This window comes from Pseudopodoces humilis, chromosome 22, assembly GCF_049639895.1.
Source record: "Pseudopodoces humilis isolate 2021_Gansu_Grassland_sample_001 chromosome 22, ASM4963989v1, whole genome shotgun sequence".
NCBI classification, from domain to species: Eukaryota; Metazoa; Chordata; class Aves; order Passeriformes; family Paridae; genus Pseudopodoces; species Pseudopodoces humilis.
In genome coordinates, this window is record NC_142221.1 from 1,384,109 (window position 1) to 1,407,442 (window position 23,334).

A 23,334-nucleotide genomic window follows, 5' to 3' on the forward strand; every position below is an offset into this window, starting at 1 on the left:
CAAAAACTATTCTGCCAGGCAACCCTTGGTGTTGTACCCTCTCCTGGAGGCATATTCAGTGCACACAGGCTCCAAGATGAAATGCAAAGCTAACTAAGCTCTGAGTTCCATCTCTCTTTGCCACTTCCACCAGTAATTGTTCTGCTATGGATAATACTGTGCAGTACATTAATGGAATTACTGGGTTCATTTAGGTTTACAATGAGCAGAATGCCCTGTCCCTGGGCTTCTGTTGAATTCATTTCTAAAACAGAAAATCTGAGTTATGTTTTTTTTCTCCACATGCACTTCCTGGCTTTTGCGTGTTCAAGTCAGACATTTTACCAAGTGTCCAGTGTGCGCCTCTGGTACTGGGAGGAGAGAGGGGTTGTGTACAGGCTCTGATGGATGAAATGTTTTATTCTAATGATGTTTTCTTTTCTGTACTTTGGTGTTTTTTCCCCCTAACATCCAAATTGTTAGTCAGCATTATCCTGTAGTGTCTCCTTTGTGCACCTTCCCGTCACTCAGGAGTGTTCCTGGCCATGCTATTCACCTTTTCCTACCGCACAGGACATTTCTGAGAACGGGTGCTCGGCAGCGCCGGAGGAGCCCCTGCCAAGGACAGCACCATCACCACTGGTCGAGAAGAAGGACCCAAAATTAAGAGAGGACAGAAGACCAATCACGGTACATTTTGGTCAGGTAGGTCTTAGTGTAAAGTTGTTCTCAATCATGTGACTCAGCAAAAATAGTTCCTGATAACGAATATGCCAAAAGCTTCGTTATTTTAGTGACTGAACTATGCTATTTTAGTTTTATTTTTGTTGTATCTTTAAAGGGGATTCTAAAATCTGATCTTTTGGGTTTTGCTGATTCCTTTTGTTCAGACAGTAATTTTGAGGAAAAAACCCCATAAGCTAATGGGAAGTGAAGCATAAATATTGTAATTTTATAAACTATTTTGCAGCTGTTTTAGCATGCAAGGTGCTACAGCCCTCGGGACTGAGGGTGTAGAATTTAAAACATCCCCTTTTATCTAGCCAGATCATTAGTGTCAATACGGAATGTCCAACTATTAAAGCATTTGAACATACTCTGAAAATTAAATGCAATGAATTAAGATGGAAAAATCAATTAATAGCTTGTTAGTGGGCTCTGTATTCAGTATTGACAGCTGAGCTGTTCACGTTAGTTACTCGTGTAATGCTTCTTTTGACATCTGCAAAACAGAGGTTGGGGGGGGGATTTGAAGAGCTACCTATTTAGAAAATGTTGTAGTTGCTGTGATTTTCATGGAAAAACATCCAGTATTTATTATCAGTTTGCCAGTGTTCCCCTATTAAGTATAGCGTGACTCAAAAAAATAACATGATTTGTGTTCACAGTTCTCTTTTCTTTTGCTGTATTTATTCTTTACACTGTTCTGACCAGAAAACAGGAGGGAATATCTGATTTCTTCTAAGGAAACAAAGTGTAATTTTAAAGTAATTGTAAAACATTATAAAATGTGAAGCAAACTGGTTTTAGAGAAGTGTCTATGAATAGAAACCAGTTGGTGTGGCTGATGGGGCTACCTGAGGTCTGATCAGTGCTTGGAGCAATGTTGCCTGCATCATTTCAGAATTAGATTTATTTTCTCAGTGCTTTCACGGGTGTGCTAAATGTAAGTTCTCGGAGATTTTTTAAAAATCATTCTCTTCCAATTAAGTATTTTCAGTAGAGATTTATTTTTCCATTACTTTCTGTGCCACTACAGTTGAGAGGAATTTGGGCTACTGGAGGAATGCAGCCATCTAGCTCCAGCAGGGACATGTTACATTTCATTTGAAGCAGTCAGAAATCAGATAATATTACAATTTATTTTCAGTTTTTCCTTTAGATTTTTGTGAACGATGGATAGTTCAAACATGATGGTAGATTAATGAAATATATATCTGAGCGGTAAGTGCAAATTTAAATTCATGAGGTTTTTTAACAGTCACTTTCAAATTTTTTAATGATCACTTTTCTGTGTCGAAAGAAGCACACATCAGCTTTCCTGACCCCTGGCTGTGGGGAGAGGCTCTCTGGCTACGTGCTTACTGCTGTCATCACATTACAGATGTAGGTTTCCAAAAACCCATCTGACTTAGCAGTTGTAGGGCTGGCTGACTCGCAGCCCTCGTCCCGGCACGGCTCTGCTTTTCCCGATAGCCCAATGCCAAAACAAAAATGAAATCGTACGTTCATTCAAAAGGAAAAGATGTTCAGGTTTATGAAATATAGATTAAGGCTTCGGGGAGGAAAAAAGCAGCAACATTTACTGTATAAATGGGAGATGGCTTCTAACTCGTGATTAAAGGCAGAGATTTTAATGTCACTTTTAACTCTGTCTAGAATACAGAAGGTGGGAACAATTAAAAAGGCACAAGAACTCTGAAATAAGGGCTGTTTGTGCATTCACAGCTCTTCTAAACTGAAGAGGATGAAAGAGGCTTTTTTCTCATTGTCAGGGGCTCTCTCGGAGCGCAGCATTGTGCGGCTGGCAGCGAGCTTTAAAATGCATGCATGCGCGGGGGTCAGGGCCCGGCTCGGGGCGGGCGGTGCAGGGAGCCCGGCCACAGCGCTGCTGCAGCGCTCCGCCGCCGCGCGGGCCTTAATTGAGACGTGCTGTCAAAGTGACAAACACATTTGCATACAGTCTATTTATTTTCCTCGGAAAGGTCTGCAGTCTGCTGTTGGTTGAACATTCTTAATCAGCTCGCTGTAAGTGAGCCGGCAGCGAGCTGTCCTGTGCTGGGTGCTTCTCTTCATTACATGACAGATTAGCTAAAGGGGGATGGGCTAGCGAGCCAGCAACAACCTTTAATTTTAACTCATTATCTCTCACCCTAGAGTGAGGGAGTTGCTGGCTTTTCCAAACACTGTTGTGTATCTGCAGTTGTTAGGCTACAAAAAATATCAGTAAAATATCTTGAAATGCCTGTGAAAGCACAGCCCCTCAGCTGATGGCTCACCAAAATTTGGCAGTTGTTACCTGATTGAGGGAGATTCTGTATGTTCTGGCTCATCTTGGTGGGTGGTGATCAGGCACCATTGGAGAGCCTTGTTTATTATGGAATTGTTTTAATGATGCTTTCTGTAATACTAAGACATTGTGGGAAAGCTCGTCTTGATGCTGAAAAGAAGGATTTTAGCCAGATAGCCTGGGGCAGCGTAGTAAAGAACTAAACAGAGTGTTCTTAGCAAGACACCACTGTGGGAGGGTGGGACCACTGCTTTTCCTGGGTGGGACTTTGCATGCTTTATCCAGGGTGTACCTTCCTTATTGATCCCTGCATCAACCAAATACAGGAACTATCACCACGGGCTCTGGGACAATGCAACTGTACTCAACAAGTAGCAGGAGCAGGACAGGCAGCTCAGGGTTTAATAAGTGGGGAGAAGAGGGAACAATTTTCAAGCCAAGGCCAAGATTCAAATGGAAGGTTTGTAGTTCTGAGTAGTGCTCTGTGTTTGGGGGAAGGGTAAGGTTAATTATTATGGAAGATCCAGTGCTACAGAGAACATCTCTTGTGGTGCTGGGCTGATGGTTGGACTTGATGGACTTACCAGTCCTTTTCAACTTTAATGATTCTATGAATCCTATGCTTTACTTTCTTCTGGTTTTGCCTTAAAAGCTGACCAAAATGTCCTTAAAGCATTGAACATGTGCTGCATATTCAGCTGCCAGAGCTATCCTGGGGATCCTTCCCAGTGTGCCAGGCAGGGCAGGCCCTGGGAGCCCAGTGCCTGACCAGGGCAGAGTGGGACACTAACGCAGGTGATGTGGGACTCGGGGCTTGGGCCTCTTGTTTCCATGCCCACACTTGTACTTTTTAGGTAGAGCACCTGTGTCTGTGTTGTCTTTGAGCTGTTTGGAGAATAAACACAGTGTCATGGTGACTGTTTTGAACAGGTTCCTTGTCCAAACAAGCAGCTGTTGGGGCTACTTTGGCAGGACCCACAGTGTTCATACAGGATTGGTGCCTGTGCCCAGTCTACCCACTGGTCTGGGAGGGGTGGTGTGAGCACACAGCATGAGCCCAAGGGCTTAAAAATCAAACCTACACTTAGGAATGTTCCTCCTTAGGAGCTTTCCCACAGTCAGTAGCACCCCTGATTTAGTGCAATTAAACCAGCAAATGATAAGCTGCCAGAAACATCACTTGTTGGGAAAGGGAATCATTTCATTAGAAGCAAGTGATCCTGGCAGTTCTGTACAGCTCTCTAATTGTGTCTATTATAATTAGAATGTCTTTTGTCAGCTTAGCTGGGTTTATGTTGTCTATGGCTTGTTTTTATTTACTAGCAAATAGGATATTTAATTCCATTTATATACCAAAAGGTGTAAAGCTTAAGAAAATACAAAAGACTCTTCCACATATATCTTTAGTAGGGAGATTCAATCATGTTCCACTCTTGATGCAAACTACAGAGAATCAGTGCTCTGGGGACTAATGTAAAAAACTATGAAACAAATGGAAAATGCACTAATGTACTGAAGCAGCTTGTCTGACTGTGGAAAGGCTTCTCTGGGTTCTCTCCCTGGCTCATTCTGACTGCTGTTAAACTCTTGCAGGCCACAGCATGGAAATTGCCATCTTATTTGCTGTTTTGAACCCTTTTGCTGTAAATGAATGTATTCATTTTTCCTAGTCACAGTCTGCACTTGGACACACAGAACAAACAACTCTGCTTTGTAGGGCAGTGCTCTTCTTCCAGGAGATTAAATGGCATTAAGAGGTCAGGGGAAAGATGTGGAGAACACCAGCCAGCTACATTCCAGGAATGCAGAACTGGATCGCTGAGGCCAGAGGCAGCAGAGGAGGGATTATCTCCAGGGTAAAAGGGATGAAGTAGGGAAGGGAGGAAGGCTCCTTTGCCAGACCCTGTGACTCCCTTCACACCCAGGTGCATCAGAACAATAGCAGATTCCCCTGGATCACAGCAGGCATTGTGTGGCACTGAGGTAGAAACCAAAGGGGAAAGGGGAAAACAAGTTCATTTGCTAATATTCATGTAACTGTATGCTCTGGTTGCAGAGCCAGCTCCTGTTCTAGCCACTCTGAGCTGCTCAGACAATACCAGGACCTTCATTAAGAAAATGAGCCTCCCTTCCACTCTTCCTCACAGATGAGCAATGTGGGTTCCCATTTCCTTTCTCTGGAATCACATGGGGTTTCCTCCCTCTCTCCATTTGATTCTTTATGAATTTAGCAAAAGTGTAAGTTCTTTAAAATGGATTTGTCTTCAGAAAGCATATCTTCTACCCTCATTTGTTCTCACTCCTTTACCTGTTTGTTTCAGGAAGGAATTCAGTGTTGCTCAGTAAAAGTCACCTTTTGCAATGTGCTTTTTCATGGCTGAACACGTGTGCTGGATGCATACTGGGGCCACAATCTCACTGCAATTCGTGAATTCCTGCATGGCTTGGCACCAGCCCCCCTGCTGCAGTGGCTGGAGAGAACCCAGCTGTGCTTGCTCCTTGGGAAGCCCTGGGGAGCAGGTGCACGAGGGACTGTGTTCTTAGTCAGATGAGAGTAACCAATGTCAATGGACAAGACAACAATGCATTGGATTGAAATTGTGCTTTGTGGTGTGTAGGATTAGCAGAGATGGCAATCCATGGGGTGGGAGTTAGGGAATGCCTGCACTGGCCATGTGTGCCAGTCTGGGACAAGTGTGAACAGCACCTGCAGAGTGTGCCCAGGGTCTGTGTCCCTTGTGCACCTGCTCCCCAGGGCTTCCCAAGGAGCAGGCACAGCTGGGTCCTCTCCAGCCACTGCAGCAAGGGGGCTGGTGCCAAGCCATGCAGGAATTCACGCTTTGCAGTGAGATTGTGGCCCCTGTCTGCATCCAGCACACGTGTTCAGCCATGAAGAAGCACATTGCAGACTGTGACTTTTAGTGTTTTCCTGCTGTCTGGGTATTTGAAGCATTCCTTACACGGGGATGTTAGAATCACTGCTGCCCTGGGTACCTGGGTCAGGTGCTCACTGCCTGGATGTGTGAGGGGAATGCTGGCACAGCCGGCCTCCCAGGCCTTGTGACAAGCGACAGCAGCTGTAACGTGTCTGCAGAGTCTCCTTGTTAGTCCTGTTCTGCTGAGGAACCATAAATATCTCGTAGAGAGGATCTTGGTCCATCACTGCTGGCATGTGGAAGGAGAGTTGTGCTTTATAAATAATACATACACAGAAAATAAATACATCAGTACATGCAAGGCTACCCAAATCACCTAGATTGACAACTTGAGGAGAGCTCACAGTGTCTTACGGATGACTTGCTTCTCTATCAATGTAGATCAGCGTCCAGAAGCTTCTTATGTATTACTTATGAAGTTGATATGTGCAGTTAGGCCAGAACTGTCTGAATTGACCTCTGGGCCACTGCATTAAACTAGGAGATTAAAGGGAAAGAGTATGTGAAAGGTATAATTCTTCTAAGTGCTGAGCCCACTGTGACTGTTTGTTTGGCCAGGCATTCTTTAGATTTGCCCTTCAGAGCTGGGCTGATGAATACCACATAAAACAGTTGTGAGTGCCAGGCTGCAGGTAGAGGGTCCATGTCCTGTGGGTGTGTGGGGGAGAGTGTCCCCCCAGTTATGCAGCGTGGCTTGGTGAATGATGAAGCTGAGTGAAGCAGAGAATCATTACTGTTTATAGAACTCCTAAAATGAGAGACCGTGTCTTTTTTTTTTTTTTTTCCGTGCAAGTATTCCACTTGCTAGAGAGGAATAGCTGTTAAGAGATAATAAGGGATATGTCCATTTTCCAGCATTTTAAATCATGTAGGTTACATGATGTCTCTGATTTGAATTCCAGCATCAGGACCACAGAAAGCCAGCATAAATCTGGCAAAATGACCAGTTAAAAAAGAAAACACACACAAACCACTGTGGCTTTTTTCTTTAAATTTGATATTGCATTGCTGGATTTTCTAGTATTTTAAGTGAAAAATATATGTAGTTAGTTCCATGTTGACAATGTCCTTGAGGATTTGACAGTGAGATTTTCCAGCAGTTGCTCTTCGTTAGAATCCTGGTGGTGTTTAATAAGGCAGCCAAACTGCTGGCACCTCGGGCTCGTGTTTGTTCTCCGAGGGCTCGGGGCTGCTGCAGTAAGCACATCGACCAGGGCTGATCATTACAAGGGCGTACGCCACCATGAATAAAAATGTCACACGTTCTCCCATCTCACAGTGGTACAAAATGTCAGTCCTGTCAAACAGACATTGCAAGTAGCACTGAGCAGTCAGTACAAATTGGGAAGCTGAATATTCCCCCAGCTTTCTGATATTCTTCATCTGAAGCAGAAGAAAAGCAGTTGTTAACCTATTAGCTGTGATTTTAAACTCTGCTGAGGTAGTAGATGGATAGGCTTTAACACATGGGGATAAATGTATTCCTGGGGTCTGGGATTTTTTTGCAAAATGTCTCTCAATCTGTGTATGTTGAGGAATAGACAGGATGAAAACAAACCACAGCAAAATGAACCTCATTTTGGAAGAAGTCCTCTGGAAAAATGATCATCTCGGTGAGATTCTCTTTCAACCTCTTCCCTGTTTTAGCTCTGTGAATAGTTGGACAAAAGCCCTCCTTGCTGGTTTGCTGTAATCCAGAAAGGGCCTGCTTCGATGAGTTAAGGCAGTTTTCCTTCCTGGCCCTGTCATTATGCAGCAGCATCACAGTGAGCTGGGGTTTTATTTTCCTCCTGGACAAATGAAGGTTGTGCTGCTTCAGGGTAAGGCCCATTGTGCAGTGCAGAGTCCATAGGATGTGTTCCTTCCTAGTAGCAGGAACATCCCTGTGTGTTCACAGAGTTACCCATCTAGGACTGAGGAGTGGATATTTTCAGTGCAGGATTCTGATGTTACTGCAGGGTGCAGAAAAAAATCTGGTGCAAAAAGTTAAGTGTAAAGTGGTGCCAAAATATCAAAGAAATAACAAGAAATTATGCGAAGTCACCAGTGGCTGCCCGATGAACAACCAAGAAGGGACAAGAAGAACAGGTGAAAGGGGCTGCAATGTTCTGTGTCACAGTGAGTAATTCAATGAAGTGGACTCAAAGTCCATTCTGTGTGTAGGAATTTCTTTGGTTTTTCTGACATCTTGTCAGAACAAAAAGCTGGTGTGTGTTTAGAGTAGTGAATCATAACAAATGAGCCCCCTGCCCAAACAGTGCTGAGTGCCAGAGCAAATTGCCAAGGAATGCTCAGCGAGGAGCAGGGATGGCAAAGCTCTGCAGGACCAGAGCAGAGCAGGTGGGAAAGGAATCAGCAGAATCCTGGCCTGCTCCTACCTTGGGTAGTTACTGTCTGCAGCATGATCCTTCGTTATCCAGGGCCTCACCACACGGGAACAAAATGGAAACAACATGTGTGAGGCTTCTTTGAACCAGAATGACTCTAAATTGAATTAAATATTTTGTGTTCTGTGGACACCTGTTTTCTGTGGGAGAGGTACCTACTGCATAAAGCTCAGTGTTCAGTGGCTTTCAGACTGTGGTCTGCAGCACCTGGGCTCTGTGCCAGGTAAATAAGAGGCTGTTGACAGGCATCTCCTTTGGAAAATGTCAGGAGTCCTCTAAGTGCAGAGTGTCAGATAATCAGTTTAATGGTTCAGGGGTGGTTTACATTTTTTTAGAAGAACTGAGTGCAGGTATAGATGGGAGGAGGTCAGTGTTTATGTTCAGCTGCTCAGCAGACAGAAAGTGAGAGCGGAGCACTAAGTGGTCACAGTGTCAGATTTTACTGATACCACCTTCTGTGGGTTTTGCTGCTGGTTTGCATAGGACAGAGGCTTTCCTGTCACTGGAGCTGGGGAGTGATCAGAAGTCATGGCAGGTCTTTAAGCACAGATACCATCATATTCCTCCCATCTACATCACAGAACAGCACATGCTACTTTGGGCCTGTCTAAGGCTGCTGAACACACGTGGAAAAATAAATCCATGTCATTCTCAAAATTATTCCCTTTTTTTTTTTTTTTTTAAATTTCAGGCAAAAGAAATAAAATACCATTCAATTCTACAGCCCAGGAGTTTATTGTTTAAGGCATGTGTTTTTAGAATATCATCAGTTATCAACAATAAAAACCCACTGTGTTGCTCTCATGGTTTTGGGATTTTGGCTTTAGGTATTGCTGCATTTTTGCCAGACTTGTTCTACCTTTCTAATCTACAAATGTGGCTTGAAGAATGAGGCATCCCTTAAAACATGGAGATTATTTTTATCACAGGACCCAGCAGATTTCTGTTGAAGTATTCCAGAGTGTAAATTAAAAATATACACTGTAAAGCATACGCTGTTCCTGTCATCCCAGTTTGTGAGCTGTACATATGGGAGCATGTAAAAAGCAGAGTGTGCTGTGCAGGGATCTGGGTGGATAATAAAACAGCTGCCTCATAGATTCCGACTGCTTTCTCTACTGAATCTTTTTAGGTACCAGACATTTTTCAGTGTTATTTTGTCCCTTTTTTTTTTTTAAATTGAGCATTCAGTTGAGGTCCAGCATGTTCTCCCAAAGTCAGCACTTCAGGTCTCCTGCACTGGTGTGTGTGAGCCTGGCTTCATCCAGCAAAAGGCATCTCTCTCCCATGGCTGATTGACTTTCAAGTATTTTCAAACCAGTCCTCAGTTTTGGAAGGAAATAAGATATTCATGTAGAAGAGCTTTGCTTTGGAAATTATTGGAAACATCCTCAGTGCTAATTGAGAAAGAGAAACACTTCTTTCTGCACATACTGACAAACCAGTTCTCATCTGGCTGTTTCCTTTAAGCATTTGCCTCTGGTTGCACTTGTTGTTGCACATGAGCTAGCACCTCTAATTTACTCATAAGGCTCTGTTTTGAATACCACTTTAAAAAATCTCGAAAGACATTCACAATTAGTTCAGATAATATTTTGCTTGCAAGCTGTTACCGTGCAGACCAAAAATTATCCTTTCCTAATGTTTTCTCTGGTATAAAACTCTAAACAACTGTATTGTGAAAGTTCCTTGGGTATATAATAGCTACTTGAAGAGACGTGGGATCTATCATTTTTAAATAGTATTTTGATAGTGTAAAAGTGAATGTAAGATTTTTCTTGCTCCAGCATCTCATAGCTTAAAGTCACTTGTCTGATAATTAGTAAAGCAGTGCCAGATCCGCAGTCATAAAAATGGCTTTCTGCAAATTTTCTGTCTTGTTGCTTCAGAATTATTTAGAACAAGACAATTAAGCAAATATCCAGAGGAAAAAGGTAAGCTGGTAAACAGCTATTGGTGAGAAAGTGCTAATTTAGACGTTTCTCCCCTTCACAGAAAAAACTATAGTACATGTATTTAGGACCATACCTGGAATACAATTTAGCAGCTTTTAGCACTGCAGCCGTGTGCTGGTTGGTGCCCATTCCTCTCTACAGCCCAGGTAATTAAGTTGATATTCCAACACAGCTTCACCTGCTGACCTTTGAGAAACAATGTGTTTTGCTGCATTAACAAATTAACTTCAAGTCAGTGGCTCTCCCAGGTAAGGCAGAGTTTGAACACGCTTGCTTATCCCACTGTGGCAGCAGGCAGGAGCTGCCTGGGAGTGCTGCTCTGGGAGAGCCCCTGTTCCCTGTGCCCTCCCCTCCAGCCTTGACTGCTCCTGCCCATGCTCACAGCCCTGATTTTACCAGGCCTGGCCCAGCTCAGTGCAGGCCTGGGCACTTCTGTCTTGCCCTGCTCTGAGATCTCCTGGAGCTTAGCAGTGCACTGTGTGTGCAGCACACACGAACCTCCCAAAAAACCCCATTGCTGGGAGCACTGCGGTGACAGCAGCAATTGGAATCGGAGTGTTGTGTTCACCTGTGTTATTACAAGCACTGAGGTCACAGTTCTGAGAGTTTACACAATGCCTGGTTAGAAGTCCAAGAGACAAAAAAGTTTCTACACCTTTAATCTTTTCCCAGAGCAGCATTTGTATATGTCTTTATTGTGGAAACACATAGAACTATTTTTTGTTCGGAGATGAAAGCTTAATCATATGTGATAGTTAAATCCCAGCTGGAAAAAATAATTTAGTGACAAAATAAAGATATGAAAGTATTGGCTCCTGCAAAGGTGTATTGTGATATAAATACATAGAATATTTGTAGTATGTTCATTTTCACTTACACAGAATTAAAATGATGCTCGCACAAGTAATTTTGAGTTCTAGGCCATCATTATGCTTTAAGGTCTGACTTGTAATTGTTGGTCACTTAGGAGTGAAATCCAGGACAGGATCTGAATGTAAGCTCACCTTTGAGTGTATGAAAAGTATAACCAAATCAGGTTTTTTTCCATGCTCTTATATGTCTGGTTTGATGCCTTCTCCATAAGTTTTCACAAGCACTAAAATCACTTGAGATTTTAATGAGAGTGTTTTTGAGTATCCTGGTTTCCATTCACGTAAGTGTAGCCTAGAACACCTGGGCCTCGAGGTTCCAAGAGTCCAGCCAGCACATCTTTGTTGTGCCAGTCCATTTGGTTGTGTGTGTGTGTGTGGGGTGCTGTCCCTGCTGCTTTGGTGGGACAGCAGCTGAGCCCTGCGTGGGTACCCAGGCTGCCGGGCCACGCTCTGGGGCTTGGGCTTCGTCGCTGCTTTGGAAAAACAAAGTAAGAAAAATTGCGTTTTGTGAGGTGAGTATGAAGGTAAATCACACGCTGTCACATGCTCATGCTGCTTTTGCCAGGACATCAGAGGTGTTTCCATGCAGGTGACTTTAATTTAGTCTCCACTTTGCTGCAGCAGCACAGACTCCGCCCGCCGCGGCCGCCGCCCCCAAAGATCCAGCGCTCCTCCAGGCCCGTGAGTAGCTGGGGATTGTTTCACTGCCACAGCTTAACACTGCCTGAGTTACGCTCTTTGTAGCACTACTAAACCCTGGTAGTTTGGATTGTCAAACTCTGCACAGAAGCCGTGTGTGAATTATGCTCCTAAACTGCCTTCTCTCTGCTGCGGCACAGCCCTGGGACCCGCGGTTGTTCTGCTTTTCTCTGGCGAGCCCTGCAGCTCTCGGGCAGCTCTGCAGGTAACTGGGGCTGCTCTGGCCACGGCTGGTTTGACTTTTGCAGTGATTTCTTACACACAAAGCCCTGCTAGACTGGCTGGCAGAAGTTTTTAGCCAGTGAGCTTTTGAAGACTTGCACTGAACTCAAATCTGAAAGGAAGCAGAAGTCTGAAGAGAAAAAGATTTATTCTCCGCAAGTTATGCTTTTAATTAATTTGGGACACCTAATACTTCTCCATGTGTGAATAGACTTGAAGAAAGCGAAGTCACTCTTTGGCAGTAGAACATTGGTACCATGTTAGGGATGACATACACTGGGTAATTCCATGGTGTAAAAGAAGGCACAGCAGGTTGGCCAGAGGAGGGGACTCTTCCATGGAAGAGCTGCACAGAAATGACTGGCAGTGCAGTGCCTGTACATGTTAGGTAGGGATACCTTATCTCAGCAGTTTTTCCCCAAAAACACTGGCTCTAGGACAGTTTTTACCTATGGACTGTGCAGGATGACATTAAAACTGGACACCCTGCTGGGTCTGCACCAGATGTTTATTTTTTTAAGGCACAGACAAGAAGTATCAGTTTAGGAGGGGTATTGGATTTTGGCACAGAATTGGAAGATACTTAGGTGTACTCAGAACTTCAGCTTTATGAATATAGTTCCCCCCCAAATCATCTTCTTGCTTCCTTAGCCATACACATACATGCATAAGAAAGAGAGAGATGCAAGTTTTCAAATCTGATCTTGCTAAAACTTGTTAAAATGTGTTTTGGATGGGCAGGTAACTGGTTAACAAGTGCAACTGGGTGTGTTTTAACTTTTGATCTCTGGTGCATGCTCCTGTGTGACATTTCAGTGGCATGTGTTTCCTCTCCTCCCTCTTTTTAACTCTGGGTGTCTAGCTTAACAGAGCCATTTTTATGGATTTTTCACCTGAAGATTTCTGTTCTCTGTGTTTAAAACATAGCATTGACTATGATTATGTGTGTTCTCTTAAATGCAACGGGCATGGGAGATGTATTTCACTAGATGTATTTCACTAGGATCAGACTTTCTGTGTACTGTGGGGTTCCTGTAGTGCTCCCATACCCTTGTGTTCCGTTTGGCAGGTGTAAGGGGGCATGTTGTGATTCTTCTATAGCAAAGTTGCTGAACTGTATTGTTCAAATGGAGTCATTTATTATGTGGAAGTCTTGTTAAGACTGTTTAATCTCCCAGCTGTAGGGTATTAATAGTCCTCACTGTAACATGGTTGGTTCAACTGTCTTTGCTCCCAATGTGATTGATAAAAGGTTGGAAATGTAATAATGAAAGCTCCTGTTGCATTCCTCTGGCTGTGTCAGTAAGTGGAACAGAAAGGCTTCATTCATCAAGGGGAAATTCAAGATAAATGTAAATTATTATAATCAATCCCAAAAATATGCTTGTATCAAATATACATAAATTTGTTGTTGTTCAGAACTGTTATTTGGCTTTTAGTATTTGCAACACATTTCTGTATGTGTAAATAATACTTTTTGCAGGCTGCTTTTTCCCTCTCAAGCTTGGCAGCTCCTACAGAGGTGGGTATCAGCAAGTGATTTATCCTGGCCTTGTACACAAGCACTGAAGGGGGAGACCAGGTCCCTCTGCTCTTCCAGCCAGGGACACATAATACCAGAATTCCTGAGAGATACTTGGTGCTGCAAGGAGGAGTACATGGGCACTAGTGCTTGCAATATGAGTAATTGCTGATAATAAAGCCAAAAACACAGACCAAAGAAAGGTTAAGGAAGCAGAACAGAGATGTTCTTTGCATTCTGCTGCTTTGGAAATAAGTGGTGGTGGTATTATGAAAGAGAGAGGGTTATTGCTTCTAATTAATGGAGGTCTGTTTGGATTAATAGTGGTTGTTTGGAAACTTTATTCAATTAGAAAAAAGTTAAAATATAATAATTATGCATTAAGCTGATGGGGACAGTAATAAGCACATTCAGCCCTTCTGTCCTGGAAGTTTACCTTTTCTCTTTAGGCTGTGTGCTCACGTAATTGGATTTCTTCGATACTTTTGCATTTGATAAGCATTTAACCTTGCCTCTGTGGCTATGTGAGACTCAAAATCCAGCAAGGAATTGACTTGATTCCTGGCTTTTCCCTGCAGTTCCCTGGGAACAATGCTCTAAATCCCGCTCAGCTTTGTCACCTTGCACAGCACTGGGCTGGGGGCCCCTGGAGCCACCCCAAACTCTCACCTCTCTCCCTCCTCAGCAGCACACCACCGAAAGGTGAAAGTGTTCCCAGCACGCTGACAGGCCAGCTTTACACATCAGCTCCCAGCTCCCATTTAATTAAGCAGCTTGCTTTCTTCCTCTCTTTCCCTCTCTCCTTCGCGCTCTCCTCTCCCCGTTCCTCCTGCCTGTCTCCCCCCTCTCCTGCACTCCTCTCTGCAGTCTCTCCCTGTTCTATCAGCCCTAATGAAGCAGTATTCTTCATCGATCCTGCTGATTGCCAGCCCATTCCTTTTGTTTGTTGGCACCGAGCCATTCTGCTGCGCTCTGACAGCTCAGCTCCTCTAATTAGCTCTGTTGTTCTTTTCCCCATGTTTCACCACGTTGCAAGTTCAGTTGAAGTTGCCACAAACTTAATCCTTCCATTCCTGCCATAAATTCACATTCTTAAGCTGTCTTTATTGTAGAGAGGAGCAGCCTTGTGTGGGGACTGATCTCCAAGACCTTAACATCTGACCTTTTCATAAGCCCTTTTTCCTAAGAAATAGTGGCAATACAACTCTGGATTTCTTCATCATATCTGCTGTGCACCATTTCCTTTGAAATGAAAATTCAATGCAATAATGCTGCTGCTATTTTCTGCATACTGGTGTGTAGGACAGAAGCACTACACACAATTTGGTGTCTTTCTCCTGGCAGGAAAATTTGAGGTTTACGTACCTGGGAAGAAAAATTGAAAAAAACAACAAAACAAAACAAACCTGGAAAGCCCTCCTCCCCAACAAATTATATTTTTTTAAAACTTTCTTAGTCACTCCAGAGCATGAACAGCTCCTTTCTCTTGTGCCTCTTAAGGGAGCACAAGCTCTGGGAAGGTCAGGAGCTGAGTTGTATCCCCAACTTTATTTGGGTGTTTGGGAATTTCATTTGAGATTAGCCTTGAGCTGAGCCAACAGATCGACTCTTTTTCAGGTAGAGTTGTACTTTCTTAACAGAACACGTGAAGCTGGTGTGTACAGTCTGCCCTGATGCTGCAAATTCCCTCATTTACTTGCAGGGATAAGTTCAGTACAGGATTCCTCAGCAGTGTAGGCTGGCACAGACACAAACTGAGCCCAAGTGCTTATTCCTTTCCTTGAAATAAGGCTCGTTTACTCATGGACATCCTGGTCAGAAATCAAGCTGAATTTCCATACATTAGAAGGTGATGGATATATATGTGTGACTGGATTGCCAGCAACATCGTCTTCCACAGAAAAGCTTTGGATTTTACTACACAACAAAAGTCTAAGTTAATACCAGGAATGACAATATGGCTGGTGAGAGTTTGTATTCAGCTGCTGGAAGGAAGCAAATTTTTAATGAAGAATGAGCTGAGTTTTTAATGTCAAAACATTTATCTGAAGTACACAGAAGTCCTCAGCTGAGAGGTTGGGTTCCTGGGAGCAAGTGGCCAGAAGGGTCATGGTGCCTGAGCTGAACCCCACTGCCCAGCACAATGGCCAGAGCACACAGACACTCCCATCTTTTCTCTCGCCACTGACTGCACAGGGGGAAGCTCACTCCTAGGAAATCCTTTCTCTGCCCCTACCAAACAGGACAGAGCAAATAGAAACACTTAGTGACAAGCATACATGTTTCATTTGCCAGTCGTGGGGGCCTGGTGGTTTATATTCATCCTTTAGATTCATTGATGTAGCCACATTGATGTGTAACACTGCTGTGGCACCAGAGACAAAGCAAGGCCCAATGGAAGATCCCTGTAGGATATTGGTGGCTGTCCTTGTGCGGTGTCTGCTGTTGGAGCAGGGGCAGTGTTTGATGAGATGTCTCTGTGCATGTCACAGGTTCGTCCCCCAAGACCTCATGTGGTTAAGAGGCCCAAGAGCAACATTGGTGTGGAGGGCCGGAGGACCTCAGTTCCCAGCCCAGAACAGTAAGTACTGCGCTGCTCTGCTTCTCTCCACTTGCATCAAATGGTGTGTTCACAACTGGGACTCACTGCAGGAGACTTTAAAAATTACTACAGCTCAAAGTTAGTTTTTAACTAAGAAAGAAATGGATTCTTTTTTAAAATTTTTTGCAGTATTTTAGAGGAAGTGTGAAAAAGCAAGTAACCAAAGTTTGCTTATGGAAAAATTGTGGTTTGCCAAGTTACACTGATATGCCTCTTCAGTGAAAGTTTTCAGGCATTGGAAGTGTGTTAATTTCTTTGTTGTTTTGGTTTGCACTTTTGTTTTGAGAAATTGTCAGTTCCAGCCATGCAGATGCAGTGTTCTTGCCAGTCTGTAGCTGGAGGGTGCAGAACTGTTTATTTGACAGTGGTGGCAGAAGGGGCTGTGTCTCACTCTAGAGTGCATTAACAGGACTGTGATGTCTGTGTGAGCTCTGTGGTGAGGGCTTGTAGGGCTTCCCTTTACACATGACCAGCAAATTTATCCCCTCTTTAGCTGTGTCAGTGAAGGGGAATGTTCCAAATCATCTGTGCTGCCACAGCCCACTGCTCCTGGACAAAAGGGGTTGGTTTCCAGTGTCTCTCTTGTGCATACCAGTACAGGCATGTTCTGTTACCTCAGGGGGGCTCTTTCAGGCACTTTCACTAATGTCACTGATCCAGGGATTTTTGCAAAGACAGCAAGGGGTGTGTGTTGCAGATTCCTGACAGTGCCAGAGTGGAGCTAGCAATGGACCCCCAGGGGTGACCCTGACCAGGGAATGGATGTTCTGAGCCGTGGGTGTTCTGAGCTGTGGTTAATTCTGAGCTGTGGATGTTCTGAGCTGTGGGTGTTCTCAGCTGTGGTTAATTCTGAGCTGTGGATGTTCTGAGCTGTGGATGTTCTGAGCTGTGGTTAATTCTGAGCTGTGGTTAATTCTGAGCTGTGGTTAATTCTGAGCTGTGGGTGTTCTGAGCTGTGGATGTTCTGAGCTGTGGTTAATTCTGAGCTGTGGTTAACTCTGAGCTGTGGGTGTTCTGAGCATGCCAGCACAGCCCAAACACACTGGAGAGGCATCAGTGCATGGACAGCTCTTTCCAGCCACGCCAGGGTGGGGGCATACTGTGGTTCTGGCCTAAACTGAACGGTGATTTCTCCCTTGTACAGGAGTGTTTGTCCATTTTACTGTGGAATTTGGTTGCCCTCTTGTGGAGCAGATGCAGCTCTTGCAAAGGGCTGTGCTGGCCCTGCACAGAGGTTGTGAGGATTTTCAAACTAAAAGCGTTTTCTTAATATTTAATCTGATGACTCACTGCATTTAGGTGGAGGATAATTTAAACAATTTAACATTTATGTGTGTTCCTATGGAGGTTTCTTCATGTTTGCATTCAAAAACTGCTGACATCCCAGTGTTGCTCACTGCTAACGTGTATCTTCAATTCCTGCCACTATCAGACCAGAGATAAACACAAACACAAATGGTAAACATTGTACCAATGCCGGAAATATATTGTATTTTAATTATTTTATTGGGATCTAGTTTATTGATGCTAGCTTTAGTGAATCTTTACAGCTCAGCTGCTTTCTCAAAATACAGAATTTTCATGACGCTTCTGACAAACTTCTGTCCCCATAAGAAGTAATCTTTGTGTAAGTGTTCTGAAATGGAAACAAGAGAGGTGTTGTCTCTAAAAAACTCACACTTGTTTTCTCTCTCTTGGATAACACTAGAATCAGTGAAAACACCATAAAATATATTTTCCCTTGTTTTACCTGGTAGCATTGAAGGTTAGGAAATTTATGTCTTTAGTTACACGAGTTAATTCTTTTTACGTGTGTAAAAGAAGCCCATTGTTCTGGGGATGTCTGTGCTCATTTTCCAATCAGTGTTCAGTTCTAGCTCAGGGGATGAGGAGCAGTAACTGCAAAGAGCACCCAAGGCCGTGGCTCATGGCTGGGGTTAAAGCAGTGTTTACAGGAGCTGGGGGAGCAGCCCGTGCTGGCTCAGCTCGCTGGGGCCCTGCAGCAGCCCCGGGGCTCGGCACAGGAGCTCTGGGGAGCGCCCAGGACTGGGGGTGAGCTCGGCAGGGCTGTGGGGATGGGACAGGCTCACGGGCACGGGAGATTGCGGCTGTAACCGGGCTCTCAGGGCCCCACCGCAGCACCTGGGGGTGGTGAAGGCTTTCCATGGCCTCGCCAAGCCGGCAGCTCTGACACCGAGTGTGCAGGATGTGCAGGCAGGGATTCCAGGGTGGGTCTGTGCCGTGTTCATGTGGAAGAGTTGCCAGGTACTCCCCTCAGTCCCAAACCTCCTATCTCATAGAGGCGACAAAAAGCCCGTGCATCCAAATCCCGCATTCTCTGCATTTTACTGGCTAAGAGGGACAAAGTCTTTAATTCCATAAAGCTCTTGTGTAGCTGTTCTTTAAAAAACTATGTCGATAAAAAATAATTCTTCTTCAAATCTGCAGAACCTTTTTTAGGAGAATAATGACAAGTCCACACGCCCCTTTGCCCCATAATCTCAATATTCAGGAGAGAGCAATGCCATAATAAAATATACAAATTTAATTTTCTCATAACCAGAACATCCTTTAAAATTATTACAGAATTCTCCTTACTAATTCCCATATCCTGCGAGACTCCCATTTTCTGTATACATTTTTTTTTATCTCAACTACATTTAGGTGTCAATTAAATTTGAAATATCTACATTTGTCAGCATTTCATTTTTGGCCAGCGTGATGTGCTGCTGATTTGTCCGTGCATCCTGACACATGAATAAAGCTCCCGAGATGCAGATCTTCCTCATTAAACGGAGCCCCCGCTCCGCGCTGCTGCCGGCGCCGTGGAGCGCGTCCCTTCCGCGCAGCTTCGGGGCTGCCCCGGGGAGCGGCTGCGGCTCTGCCAGAGCCGGGGAGCGGCTACAGCTCTGCCAGAGCCGGGGCTGTCCCGGGGAGCGGCTGCGGCTCTGCCAGAGGCGGGGGGCGGCTACAGCTCTGCCAGAGCCGGGGCTGTCCCGGGGAGCGGCTGCGGCTCTGCCAGAGCCGGGGAGCGGCTACAGCTCTGCCAGAGCCGGGGCTGTCCCGGGGAGCGGCTGCGGCTCTGCCAGAGCCGGGGAGCGGCTACAGCTCTGCCAGAGCCGGGGCTGTCCCGGGGAGCGGCTACAGCTCTGCCAGAGCCGGGGCTGTCCCGGGGAGCGGCTGCGGCTCTGCCAGAGCCGGGGCTGTCCCGGGGAGCGGCTACAGCTCTGCCAGAGCCGGGGCTGTCCCGGGGAGCGGCTGCGGCTCTGCCAGAGCCGGGCACGGAGCAGCGCCGGGGCTGCCCCGGGGTTTACCGGAGCGGCCGGCGGCGCTGGCGGCTCCGGGCGCTGCAGTGGCCCCACCTCCTTCCCCTGGACACCTGTTAGAGAAGGAGAGGGGAAGGAAAACAGTGCGCTGGCTTTAACTGGAATAATGCAGCCTGTGATTTACCACCATTGGCTGTGTCTGCTGCCACCTGTTAGAGACTTTTTATTAGCTCTGACCTGACTGTGAGCAAACATTCATTGGCAGTGGCAGTTCGGGCCCTCTTGGGCTGTTGGTTGCAGTATCCAACTTCTCTTTTCCTCACCTGATCTTTAAGAACTGATCCTCAGTTAACCGCTGAGGAGAGGAACATATACACCTTACTTGACAAACTGCATTTCATACCAGTCCTTGGACAGCTTAGGTTTTATTCTAGAGTGAAGCAGTTTCAAATGTGAAAAATAGATACAAGTGGGAACTGGTGCCCTGGAGTCAGCTCTCTTGTGCATCAGACTAAATGTCTGGAAAGCAGGGAAGGGGATCTAATGTTTGTCAGAGCTCAGAGAGCCTGAGCAGAGCTGTCTGAAGAACAGAGATGTGCCCAGCTCTGTTGGGGATGTGGTGGGGAAAGGTGGTTTCTGTATTGTCCCCTTCACTGTGGTGTGGCTGCAGTCCCTGCCCTTGGCAGAGGGGTTGTGTTCTGTGCCTGGCAGCAGAGCTCAGCGTTCCCTGCCGAGCTCTCTGCTGTGCAGTCAGTCGGGGGCAGGGTGATCTGGGGCTCTGCAGCTCCTGGTTTCTCTCCTCAGGAGCTGTCACTGTGACCACTCGATAACTTCCTTTTCTCTTCCTGTTCCCCAGCCTCGTAAAGCCCATGCGACACTATACAGTCTTCCTCTCTGAGGACTCCTCTGATGATGAGTTTCAGCAGGAAGAGGATCCTGTCTCTGGCTTCTCTGAAAACTTTTTCTTCTCTGCTCCTTTCGAATGGTCTATCCTTTACGCTTTTGCTGTGTTCATGCCAGCTTCAAACAGCGGGGTTTGCATTGCTCAAGGCACCTGCTCCTGTACTGGGATTTTGGAAATGCTCCTGGGGTCTCTGTACAGTGCTTGATGAATCACCAACATTTCTCCTGCTTGTTTGTCTTGATGTTGAGCAGCATGAAAAAGCATCCTTCTGCATGAAACACTGCAGCAACACATGGGCTTCCATTGACTCGAGCTCTGTGGGATGTCACCCTTCCATTTGTCCTTTGTTCCAACATGCTGCTTGTGCTCCTGTCCAAACCTTTCACCATTCATTCTTGTGTGGTGCTACTGTGCTTTGGGTTGTCCTGTGAGCCTCGTTCCAGTGCAGTTATCAGCCTTTCCAGTGTCACCTGTTTGATCCCAGCCTCTCTGGTCTGTCAGGTATCACATCCCTGCAGATGTCCTCTGAGGGCATTGGGTATAATCTGACAGCTAAACATGAAGCAGGAAGTTTGTTTGGTCTGTTTCTCCAGCTTTTGAATTTGTAACTTGTACATTCCCAAACCTCTGTAACTCAGTCTTGAAAGGCTGTGTTGAGCAGCTGGGGCAGAACCACTCATGGATGCTGTGGCTGGAGGGCTCTGTCCCTGCCCAGGGTGCCTGTGGTAGGGGAGGGAGCAGGGCCTGCCCAGGATGCCCATGTGAGGTGAGGGAAGCCCTGCCAGCTGTGGGTTCAGCTGCACTGAATCCCTCTTGCTGCCTATTTGAATATCCCAATCCTGGCAGGCAGCTCTGAGCTGAGCCCTCACTGAATGGCAGCAGAGGATTTGTTATTTCCTACCCTCGCCTGCTTGAGGATTTCTAGAGGATAAAAGGGATATAAATTGCATGGAGTTGCACTCACTCTTTTAAAAAATACAGTCACGGGTTTGACCAGAACCTGTAGGAAGAGGGGCCAGGGTACTGTGAGCTGCTGCTTCAGAAATCCACATGATGCCACATCCAGGCAGTTCAGGAGGATGATGCCCATCACAGCTGGGTCAGACCAGGCTGGAGAAGGAGGCTGCCAATGGGACAGAGAGCTCTGCAGTTGCTAAAATCCATTGTGTGCTGCAGACACAGGTTTGGGGGCTGACAGGGAAGAGATCTGACTGCAGGCAGGTGGGATGGGGAGGATCAGTAGGAAAGGGCCAGGAAATGTTCCCACACTGTGTTTAGGGTGGAGGAGACTAGTTTTGTTTGCAGAAATCCCTTGGGGGTTTGCAGTGTGGCCCAGAGTGATGTGGGGCTGAAGACAGAGGTTTGTGAGCTCTCTGCCCTGAGGCCATGAGCTGTCACTGTCTGCCCTGTACCTGCAGCATCCCTGTCCTGGTGCAGGCTCAGTGCCTGCTCTGTGTGTGCTGGGGAGGGAAACAAGCTCTGGGCTCTCTGAATTTGCATGATATAGATGTATTATGATAAAATATGGAAAGGGGAGGAGGGTTCTTCCATAGGATGTGCTTTTGCAGGTCTCACAAATATTTTCTTATAATTGAAAGCTTGTTTAAATGCCACAGTACAACTGGCTGCCAGTCAAGTGCCAATCCCCACAGCCACGTGTGGCACTTGCTGTTATTAATTGGATGCACATCGTGTTGCTGTTCTCTGTACACACACCAAAATGCAAATGTGCTGCTTCAGTTTTTTGCTGAGGTATGTGCAAGAGAAGCATCCTGCTAACTCAGCCTTGGCTGGTAATGTAAAGAAGGTGTCTCCATAATGGATTGTGGTGTTTCTTGATAAGATGACACCAATGAGATCATTGGAAGCTGCACAGTGTTCCCAATTATTGCAGGAAAACACTGAGTTATGTTGTGTGCTGAGTTAGCTCGAAGCCCAAGGATGTCAGAGCCTGCAAACACGGGGTGCAGAGGCCATGCCCAGCCTGAGGGGAGCCCAGACAGTCAGCATGGGGAGCTGGTAGCCCATTATCCCTGCTCCAAGAGCTCCCTCCTCAGCCTGGCTGGGCCTGCATGAACACAGCTTTCCTTTGAGCACTTCCCACTCTGCTCTTGCCCTTCTGAGCACCCTTGGGTGCCAGGTCTCCTCTGCATGTCCCCCTGCCCTCGGGCACTGCTCCCAGCCTGCTCTGCACGGGGCTCTCTGAGCTGTATTTGCCATTTGGGAGCTCTTTGTAACTCATCCAGCTCCTTAGGAAATCTTGTTCAAAACAAAGAATTAGAAATATGGTGATTTGCAATGTGGTTTTTGGTTCTGTGCCAGGCCGCAGCCGTACCGGGCCCTGAAGGAGTCGGACAGTGCCGATGGAGAGGATGTGGGCAGCCCAGAGAAGGCAAGAGAGCCGCTGCCCCCGAGCCCTCTGCTCTCCAGCAAGGCCTCAGAAGTCAACCTCCTGGAAGATATCTTCCCCAACTTGGAAGTGGAAGCCCAGCCCCAGCCCCTCAGCCAGGCCAAGAGCCTGGAGGACCTGCGGACGCCCAAGGAGGAGGCAGAGCAGCGCTGCTCCTTTGAATACCAGGTCAGGGGTTTCCTGTGCCCTGGGGGCAGCACAGAGCTCATTCTGAGGAACCTTTTCATGTTATTGTGTAGATCCTACTAATAACCATCATCATCATCATTGTCATCTCTTTTCCAGGGATTTATGTGTTTCAAAATTAATTTCTGAATTAAGGAATGGCTTAAATGGGACTCGGTTATAAGTAACTGTTTCCTCTGAGACCTTTGCTTCTGAAGGAGGGGATATTTGCCCTGTTCCTCAGAATCTGTTTGTCCAGTGGCTGTCACACACAGTTATCTTTGAACTTGATGGTCAGCAGTGAGAATGAAGAATGAATGGTTGGTAATTTTCAGGTCCCCTCCAAACTTTTTTTTTCTTTTAATCTGGCTATTTTGGTCTAAGCATCATTTGCACAATCCCCCT

General features: G+C 45.9%; 1 protein-coding gene across 5 annotated transcripts in view; it reads left to right on the plus strand.

Moving 5' to 3' along the window:
• Positions 1-23,334, plus strand: part of DENND1A (DENN domain containing 1A) — a 153,587-nt gene that overhangs the window by 126,249 nt on the left and 4,004 nt on the right. The window contains exons 19-23 of one of the 5 annotated variants that reach the window (XM_005529246.3): positions 553-684; positions 11,761-11,820; positions 16,075-16,163; positions 20,307-20,435; positions 22,677-22,932. In XM_005529246.3, the coding sequence (XP_005529303.2) occupies positions 553-684; positions 11,761-11,820; positions 16,075-16,163; positions 20,307-20,435; positions 22,677-22,932 (666 nt within the window). The remainder of the gene's footprint in view (positions 1-552; positions 685-11,760; positions 11,821-16,074; positions 16,164-20,306; positions 20,436-22,676; positions 22,933-23,334) is intronic. The other 4 variants (XM_088065948.1, XM_014257980.2, XM_014257981.2 and 1 more) reach the window with 4 other exon arrangements.